The 24,745-nt window shown below is 35.6% G+C and overlaps 1 protein-coding gene across 1 annotated transcript; it reads left to right on the top strand.

Moving 5' to 3' along the window:
- Positions 1 to 10,082: 10,082 nt before the first annotated feature.
- LOC132730876 (uncharacterized) lies at positions 10,083 to 23,906 on the top strand. Its single transcript, XM_060716954.1, has 5 exons — positions 10,083 to 10,223; positions 17,561 to 19,253; positions 20,153 to 20,326; positions 21,697 to 21,867; positions 23,276 to 23,906. The coding sequence occupies exons 2-5, from the start codon at positions 17,576 to 17,578 to the stop codon at positions 23,410 to 23,412; spliced, it is 2,160 nt and encodes a 719-aa protein (XP_060572937.1). The 5' UTR covers positions 10,083 to 10,223; positions 17,561 to 17,575; the 3' UTR covers positions 23,413 to 23,906.
- Positions 23,907 to 24,745: the final 839 nt, after the last annotated feature.

Raw genomic sequence — 24,745 nt, 5'->3', positions numbered from 1 at the left:
CATCAGTGTAGTGGTCATCTTGCCAGACAGAAAACCTGACTTCCTCAATCTTACAGCCCTCTAACAAGCAGATCAAGCTACCCCAGCTAAATGCAAACCATTACCAACTGGAAAGCATAGTAGGCCACTTCAACAGCCACTCTCCTAGTTGGGGATACAAGGAGCTTAATGCCAAAGGCGAGGAAGTTGAGGACTGGATTGTGTCCAATCTCTCTCCTCCTTAACAAACCAGATGACAAACATTCTATTCTAGACTTTGGCACACGACAAGCAGCCCGGATCTAGCTAATTGCCACAGACGATATTCAGAAAATCTCGCACCGTGAAGTGTCATCACAACTCGGGGGCAGTGACCAAATAAACTAGTTCATCACTGTCTCAGAAAAGTATCAACAGAGAAGGCAAACAACCACCAAGCTGGAATACTACAAGAAAGCTGACTAGAATGTTTTTAAGATCCTGACAGACAGAAACTGTAAGAACATCCAAACTCAAACATTAGATGTGGACAAGGCTGCAAGTTTGTTCACTGAAGCGATTCTCAGTGCCGCTCAAGAGTCTATACCACAGAGGATAAAGGCGGGGACTACAAACCTTCTGGGTCTCAGAGCTGGACAAACTTCAAAATCAGATGAATGAAGCCAGAGAAATCATGGAAGAAAATCCCTCTGAACTGAACATCCTAATACACAATCAACTAAAAGAACGTTTTAAGGAAGAAAAGGCAGAACAGACGAGGAAAAGCTGGCATGAAAAAACTGCATCTCTGAATCTCGAGAAAGACACCACAAAGCTCTGGCATCTAACCAATCTGCTGAACAACGACAACCGACAGCAGAAGAAAACAGTCCTCCTAGTTGACGCGAACCTGTCACAGAAAAGGCCGCTGCAAACGTATTTGCCAGAGAATACGAGGCGAGGCGGAGAGTAGCGTCAACCTCCCACAAGAACGAGTCAGAGAAGTAAGACAAGAGACCAGAACACTGGAGAGCCATAGGGAAAGTGAAGTGAGCCCATAAATGTCTGACAGTGTGACCATGCAGGAGTTATAGGGTGCACTGAAGAAGTTGAAGAATAAGAAGTCACCAGGTGCAGATGGCATTACCAATGAAATGCTAAAACATCAAGGCTACAAAGCCAGGACTACTCTTCTCTACATCTTTAACCTCAGTTGGCACTATGGTAAATTCCAATCCAAAAGGAAAGTAGCCCACATCATACCCATCTTCAAGAAGGGTAGAGACAAGAGCAAACCAGAGAGCTACAGACCCATCAGTCTACTGAGCTGCACTGGTAAACTCCTGGAGAGTATCATCAACAAGAGGCTAGTCTGGCACCTTGAGTCAAACAACCTGCTTGTCCCAACTCAGACTGGCTACAGACAACTTCACAGTACGGAAGACCAATTAGCCTACTTCACATGCTTTCAAAGAGAAAAAGAAGGTGCTTGCCGTCCTTTTTGACCTTTTCAAAGCGTTTGACAGAGTCTGGAAGGAGGGTCTGCTTCTGAAGCTGCTTCAGATCGGTGTGTCTGGGAAGCTGCACAAATGGATCAGGGGCTACCTATTCAACAGAACGGCAAGAGTCAAGCTCGACAACACTCTCAGTCAGCAAGTAAAGGTGAGAGAAGGGGTGCCACAAGGAGAGAAGTACTATCCCCCACATTGTTCCTCGTATACATAAACAACCTTGTGTCCAACCTGCCAAGATGCATGTCGAACACCTTACATGCTGACGACCTTTCTATCTGGAGCTCCGAAACAAGTGTAGGTACTGCTACAGTTCGAATCCAAACAGCTGTGAACAAGGTTGCAGAGTGGACAGACAAGTGGGCCCTAAGCATCAACAAAACCATGACAGTCACCATGCTTTTCTCACTATCAAGATCCAAGGAGGAAATCAAGTTAACCCAGGACATCATCTCAGTACCCCAAGTGGAAACAACAACATTCATGGTGCCACACTCGACTCACGTCTAACTTGGATCCCACACATAGACAAACTTCAAGAAAGAACCATCAAAAAGTTATCCATTATGAAAAAGCTTGCTGGCACAACCTGGGATGCAAATGGAAAAATCCTGAAACAGATTTACACTGGCAAAGTAAGCGCGATAGCATAGTACGCCTCCACATCATGGACAACAGCCCCCAAAACCACTGAGAGCAAACTTTACAAAGTCCAGAACTCAGGCCTACGCATCATCCTAGGGGCAATGAAGACAATACCGGTCGCAGAAATGTAAAAGACAGCCGACATCAAACCGCTAGAAGTCAAGGAGGCAGTGCAAGGTGCTAGTACATTCTGGAGAAAGCCACGGAGACTACCATCCATCCACTCCACTCAAAACTCCAGAGCAGGCCAAAAGCAGACTTAAAAAGACAAAGCCTGAGTCACATTGTCAGCAGATCTGAATCGTAATATTGGGAGTGGCAGTTGACACAGACATAGAACCACTCACCCCAGACACATGGATCCCTAGAGAACACACTCCAACAATCAGAGTTGATGTCCCAGGAGTTGAGAACAAGTCACAAAATACTGTCCAACAGAAAGCCCATACACTGGACATGATCCATCAGCGCTATCCACCATACTCATTGATCCAAGCCTACATCGATGGATCAGCTGAAAGAGCAGCCAAAAACGCTGGAAGCGGGGTGTACATCAGCTACCCAGAAGGAACTCCCTTTACCCTACCTCTCCAGTGGGCAAACAGAGCTCCAACTACAGAGCCGAGGTACAGGCCCTTCACTCAGCAACACATCACCTGATTGAGCAAGGGGTATAGCGAAGGAACGTTGTCTTCCTGACATACTCCCTGTCAGCTCTACAATCCCTCTCCAGCAGGACCATCAGACCCCCACTAGACAGCTGCTGGCACAACTAAAACCGACCTGTCAGAACACAAACAATGTGGTACTGCAATAGATTCATCGCCCATGTTGGCATTGCCGGTAACGAAGCTGCAGACAAATTTAGCCAAGGAAGGTCAAAGAAGGAGCAACCCCAACCCCAATAATCCTATAATGAAGCAAAGACTAAAGTAAAGTGCTCATTCAGAAACACATGGGAAAGACAAAAAAACGATGGCTACAAATCCCAAAACAACAATATCAACAAACTAAACAGCCAGCCAAGTTACCATCTTCAGGCTCAGAATTGGACAATGCAGTCTACGAAAGCATATGAAAAGACTTGGTCTCGCCGATACAGCTTCATGCCAGTGTGAAGCAGAAGAACAGACGCCCTTCCACATCCTGCAGAACTGCCCCAACCTGGAAGAGGCCCGCCAGACGTATTGGCCTACAGATACAGCGTACAACAACAAGCTATGGGGCAGCAAAGAGGACCTTAGAAGGACGGTGCAGTTCATCACTGCATCGGGACTTTAAGTGTAAAGGCCGAAAAAGATGGAACGCATAAATAAAAAATAAATTCAGAACTATTAGCGGTATTAAAGTATCTGGATTTAAATTAATATATGTTAAACGATATGTTATGATAGTTTCTGAAAATATGATTACTATTCTAGCAATTTCGCTAATTTTCTTATTTCTACTAGCCTTTCAATGGTATTTTCACATGTTTCTAAAAACTGTTTCGCTATTTCGCTAGTTTTTTTTATTCGCTTGTGACTTACGTCTTTTTTCCGAAATCTTCTTAGAATAAGATAGTTAAAAAAGTGTCATGAAATGTAGACTGAAGAGCGGTTGATATGGAAACTGAAGTACAAGCTAAAAAGCAATTGGATAAAAAACTAAATTGAATGCACAACAATAGCAATCAAGTCAACTTCAATAATTATCAATCTTTAGGCAAATTATAGGGCATTTCTCCTTACACTAGGAACAATAGGAGTTTCTTGAGAGTAAATGTTAAAAACACACAGCATTTTAGTTGTGATCGAAGCGAGAGATTTAACCAAGTTTGTAGATAATCTCAAAACGCCCACTTTTTTCCTCTCTTACATAAAAACACTTGGCAGCTGGTAATTATTGAATTAACATAATATAGCTAAAGGCAATAGTCTCAAAGGACATAAAACTTATTAGTTATCCAATAAAATGTTTTTATTTTGAAATTTATAAACGGTAAAACTCACGAAATACTTGTTACATAGAATATTATTTAACACACAAAGGTATTATATGTAAACATAATAAAATGCTACGGAACAAAATATTACGCTGCTATTTTAGGAAGCATTTTAACTGTTTAGCAATTATTTGGTGAACTTTTTATGTGCTATTCGCCTATAAGGAAATTAATAATTGTATCCTTGAAGAATTCACTTCCAACAGACAAGTTTTACCTAGAAGAAAATGTAATTGCTGCAACACACAACAGCTACTTTGTTATTAAATAAATGTAGAATATCATTGAATTAAACAAATTGTCTTGATTTCACTAACTTTGATGCATATTGATTTTCAGCTTAGCTTTCGGTCTAATGAAGGCAACACAAATGATTTAAAGCGCACGTGTCTTGAATTTCAAAGAAATAAATTTGCTTAATCCATTGTCTTAGAAAATAATGGAGGATTTCTAATGAATACAAATAATATCGTATAATTAGGAAAAAGAATAGGATTTGAAGAATTGAGAATTATTTTGGAGATTTTACATACTTATGTACTGTAAAACACTTATTATTCGCGAGAAATTTATTTTCGCTTATATTCGCGAGGTTTCTTAGACGCGAATTCATATCTCTCGCGAAAATTTCACTTTGTCTATACACTAATCCGAAAATGAACACTATCCAGTATTCAGCAAGGTTTTCCTGATGCAAATTCTTGTCAGCATTAAAAGACAACCCAGTTTCAAGAGAAATTTGAAAAAAAAATATTTGATCAAACTTTATTTTATTAGCTTTGTTTAATCTTTACTTGGTAATTGAAATGATCTTCAATTTTGGTATATAAGCAAACCTTTTCATAAGACTACACTCATTTTCACGATAAAACCTGTGTGATTTCATGATGATTTACATCTCAAAATTTTCCGTAAATATGTCATGTGCATTGTTTGAATATGAATGCATTTATTATTTCTTATTTAGTTTCGCTCACATAATGAATATTTTGCCCCCCCCCCCTTTTTTTTGTGCGATGCTCTTGTGTGACTAGACACTCAGACTGTGGTTGCACTCCGTGATCGCCACTCCTTTTTCTGAACCAATCTATTCATATGTCTGTTTTTCATATTCACCGATTTTTTTCTTCTCAATCTTTATTCTGCACTCCAGAATAGAAGCAATGCATCTGACCTATTTTTGTTTTGGGTCCTTCTGAGGTCCTTGCCGCTGGTTCTTGTTGCTGGATCGTGTAGGTGTTGCATTCATTGAGCGCCACGTTTCCTTGTTGATATTGTTTATCATATTTTATGATCGAGTGATGTTCTAATTCATTTTAGCAGTATTTTTATAAAATGATCAAATGACGTCAAGAGACCGATTCCTCTTTAATCTTCAGAAGGTTAACATTATAGTTAAGAGAAATATAATTTTCCACGGTTGAGCGAAAGTGAATTAGAGGAAAATTATTTTCCATTGGTCGAATAAAGTATCCTATTGCATAGTTTTGTGCACGAAGTTTTCGTGCTAAAGTAATGTGTAGTATTGGTCATTCAGCTTTGGACGATCGACTAGGCAATATCTGCTTAAAAAATTAAAAATTGGCAAGAAATGTGTTTTGAATAAAGGTTTCAGTGTTAACCATCTAGATGAAATATATTTTGTAAGATGATTTTATTATCTGAATTTAAGATTATTGTCTATGAATGTGTTAAAATGAATATATATGTTTTGATGCATTTATTATAGTAAATATGTATTGTTTCATGTAATGATTGAAATATGAATGTATTACACATTACACACTGATCGTCCAAGTGCTCCATACATATAATACATTTTCAAATAGTATTATATTGTTTGTTGTTTATTGTAAGGATATAGTATGAGTTAAGAGGAAGAACTCTGACTTCTCATAGCACTGTGAAAATGACAGATTCTGTGCACAGTTAACGTCTTGTCACATTGTACTAACGCTAACGTAATTGTACAAATTGAAGTACTTCAGATTGACACTTTAGCCAATAAAGCCATGTTATAACGTCAAATGTGATAATTGGAATTCAAAAGATGATGATTTTCAAGAGTTTCTTTCTGGACAGACGAGCGGGAAAAGTGCAGAATTTCACAATCTTGTTTACCCCTGGAGTCATTATTATTATCATTGTACTTGCTTCTGAATTTTTTTAATTCTTTTTTATTTCTCTTTTTTAAATTTTGCAATTTTAATCTTACGCAAGATGTTCTACAGTTTCGACTGACCGAGTATAGAAACAGTTTTATCAATTATCATTAATGAAATGATCCGCCTTACAATAAATTCAAATAAATATCATTTCAAAAGAAAATCAGAAAAAATTTGCTTCATGTCACTGTATGGTAAACCGATGGCTTCCATCTGTAAATAATCACATATCATTGTCAAGTAAGAAATATTACTGTTATATCTTTAGATTGTATAGACTGTCTCATCTTATTATGTATTCGGAGAAGCAGGGGTATATTGCCTCGCACTTCGGTTTTGTGGATAGTTGGTTTGTTCGTAGACCAAACCGTTTCCGATCAATTACTTAAGAACCCTGTGCCTAGAAGCTTGGAATGAAGTTTGATCATGATAAGTAAATTAATCCTATTGTTCATTGACATTTAACAACAAAACGGTTCCTCACCAATAACTCGACAGTCCATAGGCCTTCACCCTCAAACTTCACAAAATTAATTAATTGCTTAACAAGTTCTAATTACAAATTTCTTTCATAGATCAATCATAAGCTACCAACGAATCACAAAGGCACATCACTTTTGTTTCTACAGATAAACTAACTTTCATACAGAGATTCATTGTCATATCCCCCTTATAACCACGCCCTTTTAATGTTCCCATACATATCTAAACAATATTAACCTATAACCTGATATACACGCCTTTTAACGCCCTTTTTTACTCCTCCTCTCGCTTTTTGTTGTCTAAAATGGTGGAAAAATGTCTTATTTATGCCCAAACACTTGTTTTTGTTTGAGACATGTTGTTTTAAAAAGTGACCACTTTTTCGGCGCCGCTTCTATTCAAAAGATACATCAGGTGGTTGTCAGAAGGGAGATGTTCATAAAAATTTATCCATAACACACACGCACACGCACACACACACATGCACCGATACACATGCACGCACTCATGCCCGCACGCACGCACACACACACACACACACTTACCACTTCATTATTAATCTACCAACAAAACATCTTTTAAAAAAAATATATATCACAGTATTTTAAATATAAGTGTCTGTGTAACGGATAAAATTTTATAAAAATCACGGCGGGTAGTCGGTCACAAAGAGAAGTCGATCAAAAATCTTTTTTGCCATTAAGTGCTTATGAACTCACTATAAATAGATTTTCTCGTTACACCTGTGTTCAAGGTTTTGTGACGCTATAATTTAACGAGCAATATATGATACGTTTCAGTGAAATTTAAAATGAAATGCACCCTACTTTCTATTTCGATTTCGTGAAGAATACAATGTAGTTGAATTAGATTTATATGATACTTGCATTATTTGTTTTAAAATGTTGGCGACAGTCTACCCATGAGAACACTTTCGACCAAGATAAACCGGAGGAATTGTTACCTTCATTAGTCTTTGTTTAGCCAAAATACTAGTTATCTTTAATACTTAAAAGTGATAAATGATTTTGACCAGATTAAAAGACGGACATGTCCTTTTAAGAAAATCAAAGTTGTAATTAAGGTTTTACAAAAAGTGAAAAGTAAAATTTAATTGAAGAAAAATGAAAATAAAATGACATACCTTAGACAAAATGTATGGCCACATAAAAGTGTATGTGGTTTAACAAAGTAATCCCAGCAAACTGGACATTTAAGACTATGAATCAAAGAATGTGGCTCGGCAGGCTCCAAGTTCGAGTCTGTGGACCGCCATCCACGCCGCACAACGAACCCTCAACCTTAATCTTATGATTTTTTCTAAAAAAATCCTTTCATAAAGCGCTCAATGCAGTCAGCAAAAAAACTATTGTTTAAAAAGAATTCAAATCATAACGCCATACTAAAGGTTTATTTCCCTAACGTGTTACTATCCGGAACTCCCTCGTGTGCTTTTTGTTATATATTACAGCATTCAACGAGAATCTAAAAGGAACTCCACTGAGGTTCAAAAGCTCAAAAGCATAAAATTTACTTTAGTAATTCTTTACACAGATCAGCTTGGACACGTAACACAGAAAGAAATGCAAAATATAATTAAGAAATATACCCAGAAATGAATTGAAAAGAGTATTTTTGTTCTTTTGTAAACATGATTTGGGTAACGCTTTTCAATTTTGGGTCATTGTTCACAATTTGAATAATTATCCTGGATAAACCGCGAGAGCGAATGATCTAAAATTTTGCACACAAGTTACTGTTCTAGACCTACATCAAACTGAGCATTATTCTCGAAAACAATTTATTCCAGTCTCGTCTGGTAAAAAAACCTCAGCGGAGTCCCTGTCCAGCGAGGAGGGAAATCATATTGTTTAAATAACATATTAAAAAGTTGAAAGAGTTTAGCTTACGTTGTATATTATGCATGAATAAATTCTTGTTTTGAAAAAAAACACCATCTGCGTGCAAATCGCACGGTCATGAACTAAGTTTACACACATTAAAAATGCAAATATTTTATTTCCAAACGCATTTTATTTTTGATGTCAGCTACGGTTTCCAAAAAATTATTTATTTAACTGACACACGACTGATCCATACTTATCTCCTTTTACGTTTTGGCAAATAGTAAAGTTATAGTGAATGAAAGTCAACATATCACTTTGATTACTTTTTTGTGTGTTACTTTTGAAATATTTCCCTTTTTGAACAGCTCTTAACATTTTAAATGTTTTGAATACCTTATTACTTAGAGGTTTATACTTGGTTGCTGCTCGCCATTATGTGATAATGGCGCGAAGATGTGCATAATGGCCTGAGGGCCGCAGGTTCGAAGTACATTATGAACTTGAGGGTCATTATCGTATAATTGCGAGCAGCCACCAAGTATTAACGTCTTTAATGCATACCTCCGAAATACGGCGTTAAGACATCGCTGCTTATCTTGGTTGTCGCCATTTCTAAGAAACAGACTGTTGTCAATGTCCACAAATATATGTCTGCCAGTTTTTTATGAACTATTATGCTTTCAATGATGTTTAGATCTAAATGCTACCGATCCGATTTTAATCTACTGGCAATCTGATTTTTTTTTTAGAATTTTTAAGGGTCATGTTATGTCTTTAGTTTAAAATCTTCAATTTTAAGCTTTGCTGATTGCGATTTATTGTGTCATTTTTTTAAATTTTAAAACATTTTGAATGTGTGCAAGTGACTACAGTTCATGCAACCAGTTCAGCAGCCATCTTGAAAGTCACTGAGATTCATTACGTAATTTTGCACGTTCGCTCATTCACTCGCCCATTATAGAAAAAATGCCTAGTAGCAAAGCGGCCTAAATTGCATAATGACCTAGATCTTGCCATAATGGCATTGAAATACCCTAAAATTTGTTACTTTATATAGAAACATAGCTATTAGATTATTATTAAACCCAAGTCTGTTCATTTCACAGAAAGGATTATCAAATTTCACGAGATTTAGTAAGCCGTAAATGTCAATAACCATCTAATTTAGTCTTGCTGTACTTACTCTAACTTGTACACTAATCGCATTAGCAGACGACTTTACTTTAAAAAGCCTACAAGATCAAAACAAACAAAACAAGATAAACAAAAGAAATAACGAAAAGAAACAAAAAACACCCCCTCCGAACCCTTCTTACAGTAAAATAAAAAAGAAAGATAAACAGACGCATACGCAAGGACAACTGTATACCAGAATCAATTTTCACTTTAATTTCTAAATTTAGAATTCCGCGAAAAATTATCCAACCGTGCAAAAAGCCCAAATTTGTAGCGTTCAACGTTAACAGAATACATCCTTAAACTGCTTTATATTTGCAAAATGTTGTTTGAATTGAAGTTTAACCACATTATTGGTTTCTTTTAGAATTCCACGAAAAGCGATCTGATTGGGGAGAAAAAGGCCGTAGAAATCGATAAGCAATCGGGACGCAGGTTAAGGTAAAACTTGAAGGTAGGACACTATTTTAATTCATTTATTTTTGTTGTTTTTGTTTTGTTATTATTGTTCTTATTCCTCCATATTTACTCTTATTTGTGCAATCGAATTGTTTAACTTATTGCTAAGGTTTATTGTTTTGTTTATATATACATGTATATATACATGTATATTAAGATGGCTTTGTGATAAATGCTTCCGAGGAATCACTTTGTTTACAGATTTTTAATAATTGAATGCATCTTTTTCTCTATGATTGCAAAAAAAAAAATGATCGTGAAAATATCCGTTGAAATTCAGTCTTTGACAAATCTGTTAAATGAAAAAAAAATAAAAATAAAAAATCATCGATGTATATGTATTTATGGATCAATAATTGGAGGATTATTGTGCAACAATAATGGCCAACAATAATGACAAGGAAATTCATTAAGTTTAGATAAACACTAATATCTAACGAATATATCGATATATTTGTTAACTTCACACGGCAGTGAGGTGTAGTGTATTGGTGTAGATGCCGGGCTACTGATCTGAATAATAATAAATTTGAAATCATTTTACTACTTTTTATGGTGGCTGATTTGTGCCATTTGTGTTTTCGCCCCGCGACCCGGCAAAGCGAAAATTCGAGAATTAACAAGTTAAAATGGCGGGGCGCAGCGCAAAAACACGCTTATTAGCTGGGACGCGGGGCGAGATTTTAGAAATAAAACGGCGGGCGCGATGCGAAAACTAATAAGCGTGATACTTAAATTTACATAAGATTAACAAAAGTATCCGATAATTACCGACAAAACGTTATTGAATATTTAGATATCTCAGGTTAATATTGCCAAACAATACTAAATGATAATGTGTTTTTCTTTCTACCAATAAACATTCTACGCTGGTCATTGACGCAGATCATGAAAAAGTCACGTGCTAAGATATTGTGTTAATAAATAGAAATACGTAACTAGTTAATCACTTAATATTAAGCTGGTAAAATAATAAAAGGATGACAGTTGTAGGTACTTACATGCATTTATTTCCCGTTATGATCTTTTATTTATTGAAAACATTAACTAGTTATGCAACTAGTTAACCACATAACTAACTAGTTAATTAAGATGTTAACTAGTTAAGTAACTTGTTAACCTCATAATTAAGTACATATAGTTAGTTCTATGGTTATCTGGTGGAAGAAACAGAACACCATAACTTCCCTGTTTAGAGACAGCAAACGGTCAGATTTCTCTTGCGCCTCGGGCAATTTTGGCCTCGTTCCAGTTTTATACTCGCGTAAGTCCTATCAGCAATTAACATATTGTACAAATTTATGAAAATATATTTTTTTATTATTCTCTAAAACCCTAAAACCGTTCATTTGAACGATGAATAAACATCAACTATATTTTCTCTATTCATCAAGAAGCTAATGCCTCATAAAAATAATTTTATTCCCGGCTTTATAAAAGTACTTATATAAGGTTTATATATGTACTTAGAGTCACAGTGTTTTTTTAAAATGACACTGAGATTGGTGTTCGGTGCGTTCATTGGTCACTCACCCCCCCCCCCCTCATTTACCGACTCTCTACAACACTCCTTTCTCTTCAAAACAATGTAAACTGCTGATTTGTTTTTCATTTGGAAAATGTTTTAATATTTGTTTCTTCAATTTAATTAATGTCCAGCAAAAAAGGCTCATGAACTCAAGATACACATAACACAACATTTTGAAACGGTTTCTATTTTATTTTACTAAGTCAAGGGCTGTAACTCTACAAATATTAAAGAAATCAACAAGCAAACCCCCAGGTGCACAACAACCTATGATGATCAACATTCCTAAAAGATTTCATGACTCTTTTTCAAAAACTTTTTGAGCTATGCACGACCCAAATTGAAAATTGCAATGTTTTACTAAGTCAAGGGCAATAGCTCAAAACAAAATTTATCCAAAAGCGAAACACAAGGTGAGCAATTTCACATGCTGATCAATATTCCTGTAAAGAGTCATAAATCTAGTTGAAATACTTTTGGAGCTATGCGCGTGAGGCACAAAACTGAATCACAGAGCCAAACTATGAAAACATCTTTTAAGCACCCTAAGTTTTGACATAGTTACCTACTATTTCTTGTTTGAGATATTAGGACTCTGTACATAATTTCAAAAACTGAAATGAACTCGGATAGCTAACCTAAATGTTACCTACCGAACTAATAAAACACAATATAAGATGATAAAATTTTGATATCAGTTGGTTATTCCTATCCCTAAACCTGTAAAAGATTCAACTGACCCTTCATACTATCGTCCAATTTCACTAACAAGCTGCCTCTGCAAAACATTCGAGAGAATGATAAATAATCGGTTAGTTTGGTATCTAGAAAATAATGTAATTATCACTAATTTTCAATCAGGTCTTCGTAAACACCGAAGTAAAAACGATCATCGTGTACGACTTGAAACTTTTATTAGAGAAGCCTTTGTAAATAAACAACACCTGGTATCAATTTTCTTTGATCTTGAAAAGGCTTACGATACTACTTGGAAGTATGGTATCCTAAACGATCTAAAGGATTCTGGACTTAAGGCAGACTTTCTCTTTTCATTTCTGGATTTCTAAACGATAGGCACTTTAAAGTAAGACTTGGTTCAACTTTTTCTGAGGACCACCAACAAGAACAAGGTGTTCCTCAAGGAAGCATACTTTCTGTTATACTTTTTGGCCTTAAAATGAACAATAATGCGCACTTATACCAGGCATAGATTGTTCTCTATATATAGACGGTTTTCTTATCTGCGATCGATCAAAAAGTATGAGAACAATTGAAAGGCCACTTTAACAAAATTTAGATAAAATTCAAAAGTGGGCAATAGAAAATGGTTTTAGTTTTCTAAGTCAAAAACTCTTTGTGTTCATTTTTGTCGATTGCGGAAACACCATAATGACCCTGAACTTTATCTGGTTCTAAAGTTCCAGTAGATAATGATAAGTTTTAAGGAATTATATTTGATAAAAAAAACTATCTTTTATGCCACATATTAAACATTAGAAAACTAAATGCCCAAAAGCTTTAAATTTACTAAAGATTTCATCAAGTACAAATTGGGGATCAAATTCTTCCACATTACTGAAATTATACAGAAGTCTTTTCCGATCAAAATTAAATTATGGTTTTGTAGTATATAGGTCTGCAAGAAAATCATATCTTCGAATGCTAGATACCATACATCACCAGGGTAAACGTTTAGCTTCAGGTGCTTTTCGCACCTAACCTGTAGAAATTCTATATGCGGAAGCTGGAGAACCATCGCTTCATCTTCGTCGAATTAAGCTATCACTTCAATATGCAACTAGTATTTCATCTAATAGCAAAAGTCAGGCTAAAATATAATTTTCATACCAAGTTATACTGAAAAATTTGTTAACAGACCAAAGGAAGTTTAACCATTAGGCATTCGTTTAAAAGATGATTTAGATAAACTTTAAATTAATCCAGACAGTATCCTTCAAAATGACGATGAGGGTATTACACCTTGGTCTTATAATTCCCCGAAAATAAATATAAACCTTTCAAATATTAAAAAGTCACAAATTCACCTGAACATTTCAAAGAGAAGTTTTTAGCAATTAAGGAAGAACATGAAGATTTTATACATATTTATACAGACGGTTCAAAAGAAGGTTGCAAAGTAGGTGCGCCTGTGTTTGAAAATAATTTTACATCTAGTATATCTGTGTTACCAGATAATGCATAAATTTTTACTGCTGAAGCAAAAGCGATATATTAAGCATCGTCATACATAGTACAGCATACCAATGATAAATTTGTGATATTTTCTGACTATTTATCCATTAAAAATAAAAAAATCTGACAATATCATGCTAAGGAAACTTCTTTTACGATTTCATGATATACTTAAAACAAAATCTGTTAAGTTATATTGGATTCCAAGTAATGTGGGTATAAGAGGAAATGAAAAAGTAGATGCTTTTGCTAAACAATCATTAAATTTTCAAAAAACAACTGTCTTCTTGTTACCTGCTTGTGATTTTAGACCGGCTATAAATAAACTCGTATCACCTGAATGGGAAGCAAATTGGGACAATGCCGATTTGAATAAACTTCACGATATAAACCCATCTCTTGATGTGTTACCATCTCTATCTCTGTCAAACCGTCATGATCAAACAGTTCTTCTTCGATGCCGAATTGGACTCACTAAAATTACCCACTCTTATCTCCTTACGAATGACAATGCCCCTTTCTGTGTAGCTTGAAATGAAAAGTCTACCGTTAATCATTTTCTTCTTGAATGTCATGATTTTTCACAGGCCCTTAATAAATTTTATTGTGTAAATTCATTTCAAGAACTCTTTAATACAATTCCAATAAAAAAACCCTATAATTTAATGAAGTTTCAACCGTTTACAAAGAATTATTTCAATTCATTGCAATCCCAACCATGGTCTTCGTGTAAGTTTGCTTTACACTTATTATGATAATAATATCTCATTCCTTACTTTATTTATAATCCAAAAACCATTTTTCTATTTACATTAACAGTGACCCTTGACCTTAGTGGGTCAAAGTGCAATCCAAAACCAGGGTTTCCACATAAAGTTGCTTAATACCAAGTTTGATTACAATAACAATTTCTAAACTATTTTTTTTTGTCAAAAAACATTTCCTTTTTTAAGTAACAGTGACCTAGTGTACCCCGGGGGGGGGGGCAAAAGCAATACCTGCCATTTTAAGCTATCTATATACCAAAATAGATAAATACAGAATCCCTAAAGAAAGCCCAACACGGCAAAATTGAAAATGTTGCAGGCTCGGTTTGATTGAGCCTGTTCATGGACGGTACTGGAAAGTGCAAGTTACCGTCCACGCCCCCTAGCACCGGCTTAAGCAGAATTCAACATTTAAACATGAACTGGTAAAATTTTGAATTTAGAAACATTCGCAGATGTGTTCATACGGCGGTTATCATGGAACCTTCAATGTGACACTTCCGTGCCATTCCATGAAAAGCGGCGTATGGTCCCCAAGTAATAAAAAGCGTGTGCCCTAAACGAGAAAACAATGGGCGGAACTAAATAAAATGGAATTTTGAAAGGGGATCAGAGGCTATGAAGCCTGCGTATCACAGATAAGACGTCAAAAGACAGATTTAAAAAGCAGGCAACATATCATATGGGTGATTCAACATTATTCAAGTAGGAATATTGGAACCACCCAACCAGAAAAAGCCGAAACAGTGAAACTAAAAATACCACAAGCACAACAATAATGTCGTGCTGAACGATCTTCAAGAATCGAAAATATAACATCATTGATAAAATGTACGGGGAGACTTTTTACAGCCGCCACACGGCACAAATAACACGGATGTGATCATAAAATAGATAAATACAGAAGACTGATTACAATATCTCATTTCAAGATATACATGTAATTAGTTTATAAAAATTTATTTTAGTTCGATTGTGTTGGATGCTATACGCTAAGTGAAACACTCTCGAATGCGTTCCTGACCAGTACTAAGCAATGAATGTAAAGTTTCTTGCACAAAGAAACAACAGGGTTTGAACCAACGCGGTCAAAAATCATTAGATTACTAGTCCGACGCAATAACCAATCGGCCATGCCACCACAAACTATAGTTATTGCCAAAAAAAAATCTATTTTAAGTAACGGTTACCTTCACCCCCAATGGATCAAAAAGTAATTCCACCTAGAGTATTCATATAAGCTTGCTAAGTTTGATTACAATATCCCATTCTGAGCTCCAGTTATTGACAGGAAACAGTGACATTGATCGACCTTGGCCCCATGGGGTCCAAAATCAATACCAAACGGGGTCTTTACATAAGTTTGTTATATACCAGGTTTGACTACAAAGTCTCATTCTAAACTCCAGTTATTGTCCGGAGACCTGAAACATTTTTTTTCTAGTTTAAGTAACAGTGACCTTGACCTGGGTCTAAAGAGGTACAAAAGCAATACCAACCTGGGTCTTTTTACATAAGCTTGCAAAATACAAAGTTTTTTGACATTATTTCTACCAAACTCGGAAACCGTTTTCTTTCTCTCTATTTTTAGTAACAGTGAATAGGCCTTGGCCCTAGGGTGTCCAAAAGCTATACCGATCGGGGTCGTCACATGAGGTTGCTACGAGGGTTGTTCGGGAAGTTCTGAGAATTGTTTTATAGCACACGTTGTAGTCGGGTTAGCGTAAATATAAATATATACGCATTTATTTCAATATATACTGTACAGTATCTGAAAATATCATCATCATACACACAGAAACTAAAACATAATAAAAATAGTAATAACCATATAACAACACCCGGAGCACGCCGGTTCATTTGCAACGTAATGCGACGTTAAAGTCCATCGATCGTCGCACCTTTTCAACGTAGTCACCTGCAATTTCGATGCATTTCCTGTGTCGGCTGATCCACTTATTGTATGTTTCCACGTACCAGCTATCGGTAAAGGACGAGACTATAGCTTGCGTATGCTTAACAAGATGGTCAGCTGAGTCAAAGCGTTTTCCACGCAGCTGTGATTTCAGCTCCGGGAACACACGGAAGTCCATCGGAGCGAGGTCCGGGCTGTAGGATCGTCTTCTATCGAGTTTCTTCATTCTTTAAAACGAGCATGCTATCTATACACTGTAGCCGGACTGCATTTCTTGTATTGTACCTGTAGAATTGATCATTTTCATTGTTTCTATGGAAGACTTTTCCAGCGCAACACAAAATTTCACGATGCTTTGGAATTCAACGTCACCTATCGACGTCATGTTGTTTACTCAGTGGCTCTGGGCAACAACTTTAAAACAATGATTCGTTGAGAATTTAAATAACGTTATGATATTTTCAGGAAATGACGTCATGACGTTCCGCTGCTGACAAGCGTTTTCGCGCATTTTTTACGTTATCAAAATTACGAAATATTATTAGTGTAGCGCGTTATACCTTTCTTTAGAGTCGGACTGCTCCGGTGCGGCGTTTTAGTGTTGCTATGGTTACTGCTTTTTCCGGCTATTGTTGTCTGATTCTATTTAATTTTTAGGAATAGTTCCGTGATATGCTAATCTTAGTATGTGCAAAATATTACGTCATAGAAACAAAAATATAGGAGATATGACAAAATTCTCAGAATTTCCCGAACAACCCTCGTACATACCAAGTTTGATTACAATACCTCATTCCAAACTAAAGTTATCACCCAGTAACTAGAAAGGAGACCAGGGGACGGACCGACCGACAAAATGACTCCTATATACCCCCTCAAATTCGTTTGTGGAGTAAAAGCAATTTTGATGATTTGTTTTCTACTTTCAGGTTGACAAAATTGCGATGGCCAGATTGCTAGATTTATGTATTATACAATGCACCACACATGTACTCTGCCTTTTGTTTGTCTGCTTTGTAAATGCGCAGCAGTCGTACAAACGTCCAGAAGTACAACCATCTGCTGTGAAGGGCGCAGACTGCATTTGTGAACCGGAAGTCACACTTTGCAAGTGTACATTTAGAGTAGAACACCGTTTGTCGATGGTTCTTCATGAGGAAAGGGAATTAGTTCGTGCAGTTAATGGGTACTTAGTTAAAAATAATGACGACAATGAAAGGTTAACTAAGAACGAATCAGAGAGAGTAATCACGACTGACGGTGTAGGCTCAAGACTCGTCATTGCTATAAATGGTAAATTTCCTGGACCAAGAGTAGAAGTATTTGAAAACCAAGAGATTGAGATAACGGTTGTTAACACATTTCATACTGACAGTGTGACAGTTCATTTCCACGGCATACATCAGAGAGAGACACCATGGATGGATGGAGTGGCTTTCATAACACAGTGTCCAATCCTTCCTGGTCAAAGTTTTGTATATCGTTTCAAGGCATATCCGCCGGGAACCAGTTTTTATCATGCACATATTGGGGACCAGCGCAGCATGGGATTATACGGTCCATTCATCGTTCGTAAACGAGAAATCCGTATTGAACCGATTAGGGAAATTATCGTTACCCTGCAAGACTGGAATCACGATATGGACGCTGAGACAGCGTATATGAGGATGATAACTGAACAATACAACTTCGATACAAATCCCCCTCAAATTGTTGATACTACAGTCTCGGTCGATAATGGCAAATTCAGCAGATTTGAGTTCAAGTCTGGTCTTATTAATGGAAAGGGGAGATACTGGAAAAGTGCCACTGAACACAACAGCGCCCCATTAGAAATCTTTAACGTGACGACAGGTCGCATTTATCGCTTTCGAGTGATTGGCGCCATGACACTTTATCCTATGAGGGTTTATATCGAAGGAATCCCACTGTCTTTACGATCATCTGACTGCTTTAACATCGAAAATCAAGATATCCGGTCAATTATTGTGCATCCGGGCGAAAGGTATGATTTTCATGCGACCTTCACAGATGAAACTAGAAAACAGTACCTACTTATTGCTGAAACGATTGAGACCAGAGCAAGTCACGGGAAGTACCATGCTGCAGAAGCGATAATATTTGTCGACAACGCCCCCGGATCTGTTAATCTTGCCCCTCCAAACAACAAAGAGGAAACATGTCTTGTTGCATCAAAATGTAAAACATTTAACTGTCCTTATGGTTATACCGGAACCAATATAAACAACTGTTTAAATTTCAATGACGTAAAGAACACTGATCCATACCGCGATCCTTCAAAAGTACAAGGAAATAAAGTAGACAATGAGTATTTTTTCAAGTTTGCGTTCCCAGGGTTCCCAGGAAACACGCCGGGGTCGGTGAACGCAAAGGAATTCATCCCGCCAACGTCTCCTTTGTTAACACAACCAAACGGCCTAACAACTCGATGTGACGAAGAAAAGTGTCGAGAAGAAGGTGTTTGCGGTTGTACATACATTCAAGAGATTCCTGGAAACAAACTTATTCAAATGACGTTCATGAATATAGGAAATGGATCAGGATGGTCACACCCTGTTCACCTTCATGGTCAATCATTCTTTGTTATGAAAATGGGCTTTGGTAAGTCTTTATATGGAAAATTGACATTTTAAAAAGAATATTTCTAGTTTAACGGAGATAAGTCTATTTAATTTTTGAAATACAAGTAAACAGAAATCAATGCTTGTTGACATACTTCTTTTATATAAACAAGTGATCAAATTTGATAAATAAACCCTGACCACACCTTGACGAAATGGTGTTCATTTTTTTCAACGAAAATGTTTCTGTTTGTAAATGCAATGCCTAATGTACTCGTAGTGAAATGGTTATACAGTGTATATGTATTAAATACACATGGTTTTAACATTTTCGCTTCTACTTTTTATTTTTTGACATAACTGTACAGGACTCATTTTTTAGAGATTTATGAGAGAGATAAATACAGAATCCCTAAAGAAAGCCCAACACGGCAAAATTGAAAATGTTGCAGGCTCGGTTTGATTGAGCCTGTTCATGGACGGTACTGGAAAGTGCAAGTTACCGTCCACGCCCCCTAGCACCGGCTTAAGCAGAATTCAACTTATGATCCATTTGGTGTAAGTCTTGGAAAATAACTTGTGTGTACCGATCAGTGCATTTACAGAATAGTTATTTTAATGAAAAATTACCCAAAATTGAAAAAAACATTGCAAAATTGGGTTACATATAGGCCAAATATACGATTTGTAAATCGTTTTGTGTGAATTTCCTAATAACCTTTTGCGTTTGTTCTGTTTAAGTGCGCCACTTAAGCTAAGTAAGATATTCAAATTTTATGACTTCAAGTTTTTCGCCACACTAGATATCCTCCTATATTTTTCAGCATAGAATTTTAGGTTCATGCGTTTTACCAAAGAAACTCTGAATAACATGGTGAATGACTAAAACATATGTCAAGTATTCTTGCTAATATTTCATCCTTATATCTATTCTAAAAGGAACATATAATGCTGTAACTGGACAGCTAATCGAGGAGTCAACAGATATTAATTGTACGGATAAGTACGGCTTCTGTTCTGAAATGGAATGGGCTAACAGCACGTGGAATGGCGGGAATATACCAGGACAAAATCCAGCACCGCCGATCAAAGACACAATCGTTGTTCCTACAGGTGAGAATAATTATTACTAATGAATGATTCCAAACCCAAATGAATCGACAAACATCGACAAATATCGGTTAATATCGTTAAACCCCGAGCCAGATCTCGCCCTCTTTCGGGAGTGTTTGTAAATATACCTATGTTTTCTATAGTTTATGGAACACTTGGAGTGTTTTCCACTGTCACAAGTAACGAACTGCAGCGCATTCAATCACCCAATGTTTTCTTTTACCCCTTTGTGTAATTGTGAGCAAATCAAAACTAAATAAGATTTCTTTTTCCAGTGCTCTGCATACGATGCCGTCCGCAGAACACTCCTCCTTAACTTGCATTCTTATTGAGACTATAATCCTCTCACTCACTCTTTCTTCTTTTCCCACTATTTTATTTTTTTCTTTTATATATATTTTTACATTTTAGACATCTACTTGTAGTTAATCTATTCTATATAAGTCTATATATAAATATATATTTATATGTGTGTATATAACTTATACTTATTCCCTTGTCTAGTATATACTAACTATTACCTTATTTAAGACAAACTATAAAGTTCGCCAAAGGAGAAGAATTCTATAAGACTTGTCTTTCATTCTCATTCTTTGTTTGTTATGTATTTGTATGTACATTATATTTACTTTTGGAAATAAATATGTTTAAACCAAGTGGAAAAGATCAGTATTTGTTTTCAAATCTTAAGCGTTACATTCACTTATTACATTCATTTATATATTACCATCTAGATTAAATCCCTCAATTATATCATATTAAATATTTTTATTACATGCTTTTCGGTGGTTTATAGAAATATATCAGTGAGTTAAAAACTGGTAATTTCACTGTTTGAAACAGTGAAATTATCGATTTGATAATTTCACTGTTTTGAATATTTGAGCCCAGTACGTTGTTTCAGTGAAATGCAAGCGTTCACAGTACTGGAAACCAACTTAATGACGTGAAGTCGTAAATGACGTCACGTTATATTATTATTTGGCGCCCTTTTCATTTAGTACTAAGTTAAAATGTCTTTTTAAACGTTTCTTTGCATATAATGAAAATAACATTTCTTTAGTTTAATGTAAGATCGAAATATATTTCACATCGTGAACACCAAAAGTTCATCTTTCACTCGTGGCTGCGCCACTCGTGAAATATAACTTTTGGTGCTCACTCGGTGAAATATATTCCGATCTTACACTGAACTAAACAAACATCCTCTATATTATTTCTTTAAATAGATGTAGTTGGTGGTCTTGTCAAGGACCTATCAGTTATGTATTGTATGTCATGTTAGGTAATACATTATGACTTCGCGTGATTGTTGATGTTAATTTTGATAAACATCTATTTTAGTAAAGCAGCAAACATAATTATTGCAGGTGGGTACGTTGTTATTCGATTTATCTCGGACAATCCCGGAATGTGGTTCCTACACTGCCACATTGATCTTCACAATACAAACGGTATGGGGATGGTTGTGAATGTCAGTCCTGGGAATCATCCGAAACCCCCGACCGGTTTTCCAACGTGTGGCAGTTTTTTTAATGACGGTATGTAATTACAAAGTTGACAATTATTTTCGCTCTTAACATTTCAAAGGTGCCATTAGGAAGTGATTTATTGTTTACCTTAGTTGTGGTTTGGAGTGTTTTGCGCATTAGACGTACATTCACTTTGTTTGAATATGATGACACTATGTCCAGTACCATAAATTTATAATTGTCTTCTAAGTTGTCACTGCCCTATAATGAAGTGACTTTTGTAAGATTTTAATAAGATTAACTTGAGTTATGCTGTTTAATACATATATAACTCATTCGGACGTAGCAATAAGTTCTGATGCATAACCCTAAAATCTTGGTCGCTATTGGTCGCCGGTTAGAAATTGCACCTGACAGCAAACAAATCAGTTTGCCAGCAGAAATGAAGCTATTATAGATAAGATCATATATACAACGTTTGATATACGAAGCTATGTGGTTCCTTTGATTGAAGCTCGCAGCTAGCAAAAATCATGGCCATGCTTCGGAATTTGGACAATGAAAATTTCCTTTACCGGGAAATTGACTTAACGTTACTAAATTTCAGCCATGCGAACCTGGGTACTTGTCACATGACCTAGGTTTTAAGATAGTCTATTTTGCTACATGCTTCAGAGAACGGTTAACTAAGAAATTCATTGACTTAAGAATCAATAAAACGGGCTTCCGTAAGCGACCTTGCTACATGTAACTCCAATGAATTCTAAAAGCCAAAAGTTGGTGCATCAAAGTCAAAAGTACCAATATGAAAAGTCGCAATAACGTAATTAGTGAAAACTCGATATAATTTCGTGTTTTCACCATCGTACTTTCGTCCTTTTATCATAATGGATTCTTTATTTCTAATTTGATTTCATCGTGTTTTTGACTTTTCATCATCGTACTTCCGTGACTCCGACGATATTTTTTGGACTTCCAACTTTTCATCACCGAAGTTTCGTTATTTCAACTTCTCATATTTGTCCTTTTGTCCTATAATCATCGTACCTTTTGACTTTTCACCATCGATTTTTATCATCGTTAAACGTTGTTTTGACTTTTTATCACCCTAGTTTCGTTTTTTCACAATCGTACTCTCGACTTATTACCATCGTTTCTTCGCTGGAACGATGGTAAACAATGTGAAAACACGATTTTTGACCATTTCCTTTTGCTTCGAGTTATGTGCGTGGGTCGCGATGGTATAAAACAACACATGATATGACTGTGTTCAGTCGAGCAGTTTATCTGAATTGATCATATGTCAGATTTGCAATATTTTCACGAGCGCGAGTGAAATGTGGATATTTATTCACTTTGGTGTGAGATGAATAGTATTGTTAGGAAAAGTAGAGCACAAAAATGTGCATTTACTCTTTTTAATGGATGTATTGTTGTTGCATTTACTAATACGACGATCATTGTATTCATTTAACAGGCAAACCACAGTCGGATGCTGACAATGACTGCCCGCTTGAAGTTGGAGGAATTGTTGGCGTAGCTATTGGATCATTTGTCTTTGGTCTATTGCTCGCAATAATAATAATTATTGCCGTGAGATATTGTTGCAATTAGAATAGCAGTTGACTCGAAAATTACGTAACAGGCTGATTGTGATTTTTAACAATACAGACTTATTTGACATATATATTTACATTAGCTTAAAGAGCGATTTTGAATACCGATTATAATAAAATGCGTGACTTTCCTAATATAAATATATAGAGAGAGAGACAATTTGTATATGTTTTAAGTTATAAGATACAATATTCTAAACATACAATATTTTTCATAACCTTTATAGTTTTATTTCATATGTTATATTAACATCTTATGATAGTGTGTAGAAAATGTTTACTATTTAATAAACTATGTAAAATGTCTCTAGCAAGTGTAAGGCACAATAAGATTTTTTTTCTTTCTGAAGAAAAGGCAAGTATGTATTTGATAATGTTATACGTGAAAGATGGCAGCTGAAGAATATAGCGATAAATATGACATAATTTTATTGTTGTAAGGGTAGTATAGTGTAAACAAAGTTCATATATGTCTATTTTGACTTCAAAAATGCAAAAGACGTATAAGACAACATACGGCTGTATGACAACAAAGAAACGTTTTAGAAATAATTCCAGGACACAAATAAATGAGAAATGCTTTAAACACCAAAGAATGTTTACATTTTTAGCATTAAACATATCAATTTTGGCGTTGAAAGGGCAGTAACGCGAGGGTTTTATACTTCTAAAACTGTAAAGTACATGCCATAACTGTTGATATTATTTGGTAATATGACACGCTTATTGCACAATTTTTTTTACAAATTTGTTTTCATAAAGTTGTGACATTTTGAATATGTTATTTAATACTCGTCATTATGTGAAATACCGTAACGCATTTTAAAATTGTATATATTCATACTTTTAAATGTGTATGCTTATTTGTTCAGATTTTACATAATTTTGCAGTTTGAAATTAAGATTTTAAAGGCACATTATGCTTAACAAATTCATATTTTTTAGAAATGTCGAACATTATTTTTCATAATGGATTGAGTGCATGTTGGAGAAAATAGACTAAATTTGCAGTTATGCGTCATAAAGGTAGTAAAATGTAATTAAAGTTGTAATTTGATTTCCAAACAAACTACTTATTCACTAAAGCATGCCGAATGCCAACAGAGAAAAAGAAGCAAGATACTTCAACTATGTTGCAAATAAGTACATGTATTTTGTTGAAAACTGTAACATGATACCGAAAAATAAGATATTTTTTAGAATAAAAAATGAGAAAGATAACATTTCTGAAGCATAATGTGAATTTAAACATATGACTTGAAATGTATGTCATAAAAAGAATGTTTAACCCTTTAACCTGCTTGAAGCTAATCTTTTCCACCAGTATAGAG

This window comes from Ruditapes philippinarum, unplaced genomic scaffold (genome assembly GCF_026571515.1).
Source record: "Ruditapes philippinarum isolate M1 unplaced genomic scaffold, ASM2657151v2 ctg4193_1_1_1_1, whole genome shotgun sequence".
Lineage (NCBI taxonomy): Eukaryota > Metazoa > Mollusca > Bivalvia > Venerida > Veneridae > Ruditapes > Ruditapes philippinarum.
Note: the sequence above shows the minus strand (reverse complement) of the source record. Positions and strands in the feature narration are given on the sequence as shown.

Bases quoted from the DNA above. Each gene is read 5' to 3' on its own strand.
- LOC132730876 (XM_060716954.1), top strand. From the start codon at position 17,576: ATGGCCAGATTGCTAGATTTATGTATTATACAATGCACCACACATGTA. The intron at 20,327-21,696 runs GTGAGAATAATT...TAATTATTGCAG, and splicing joins CACAATCGTTGTTCCTACAG to GTGGGTACGTTGTTATTCGA. The intron at 21,868-23,275 runs GTATGTAATTAC...TTCATTTAACAG, and splicing joins TGGCAGTTTTTTTAATGACG to GCAAACCACAGTCGGATGCT.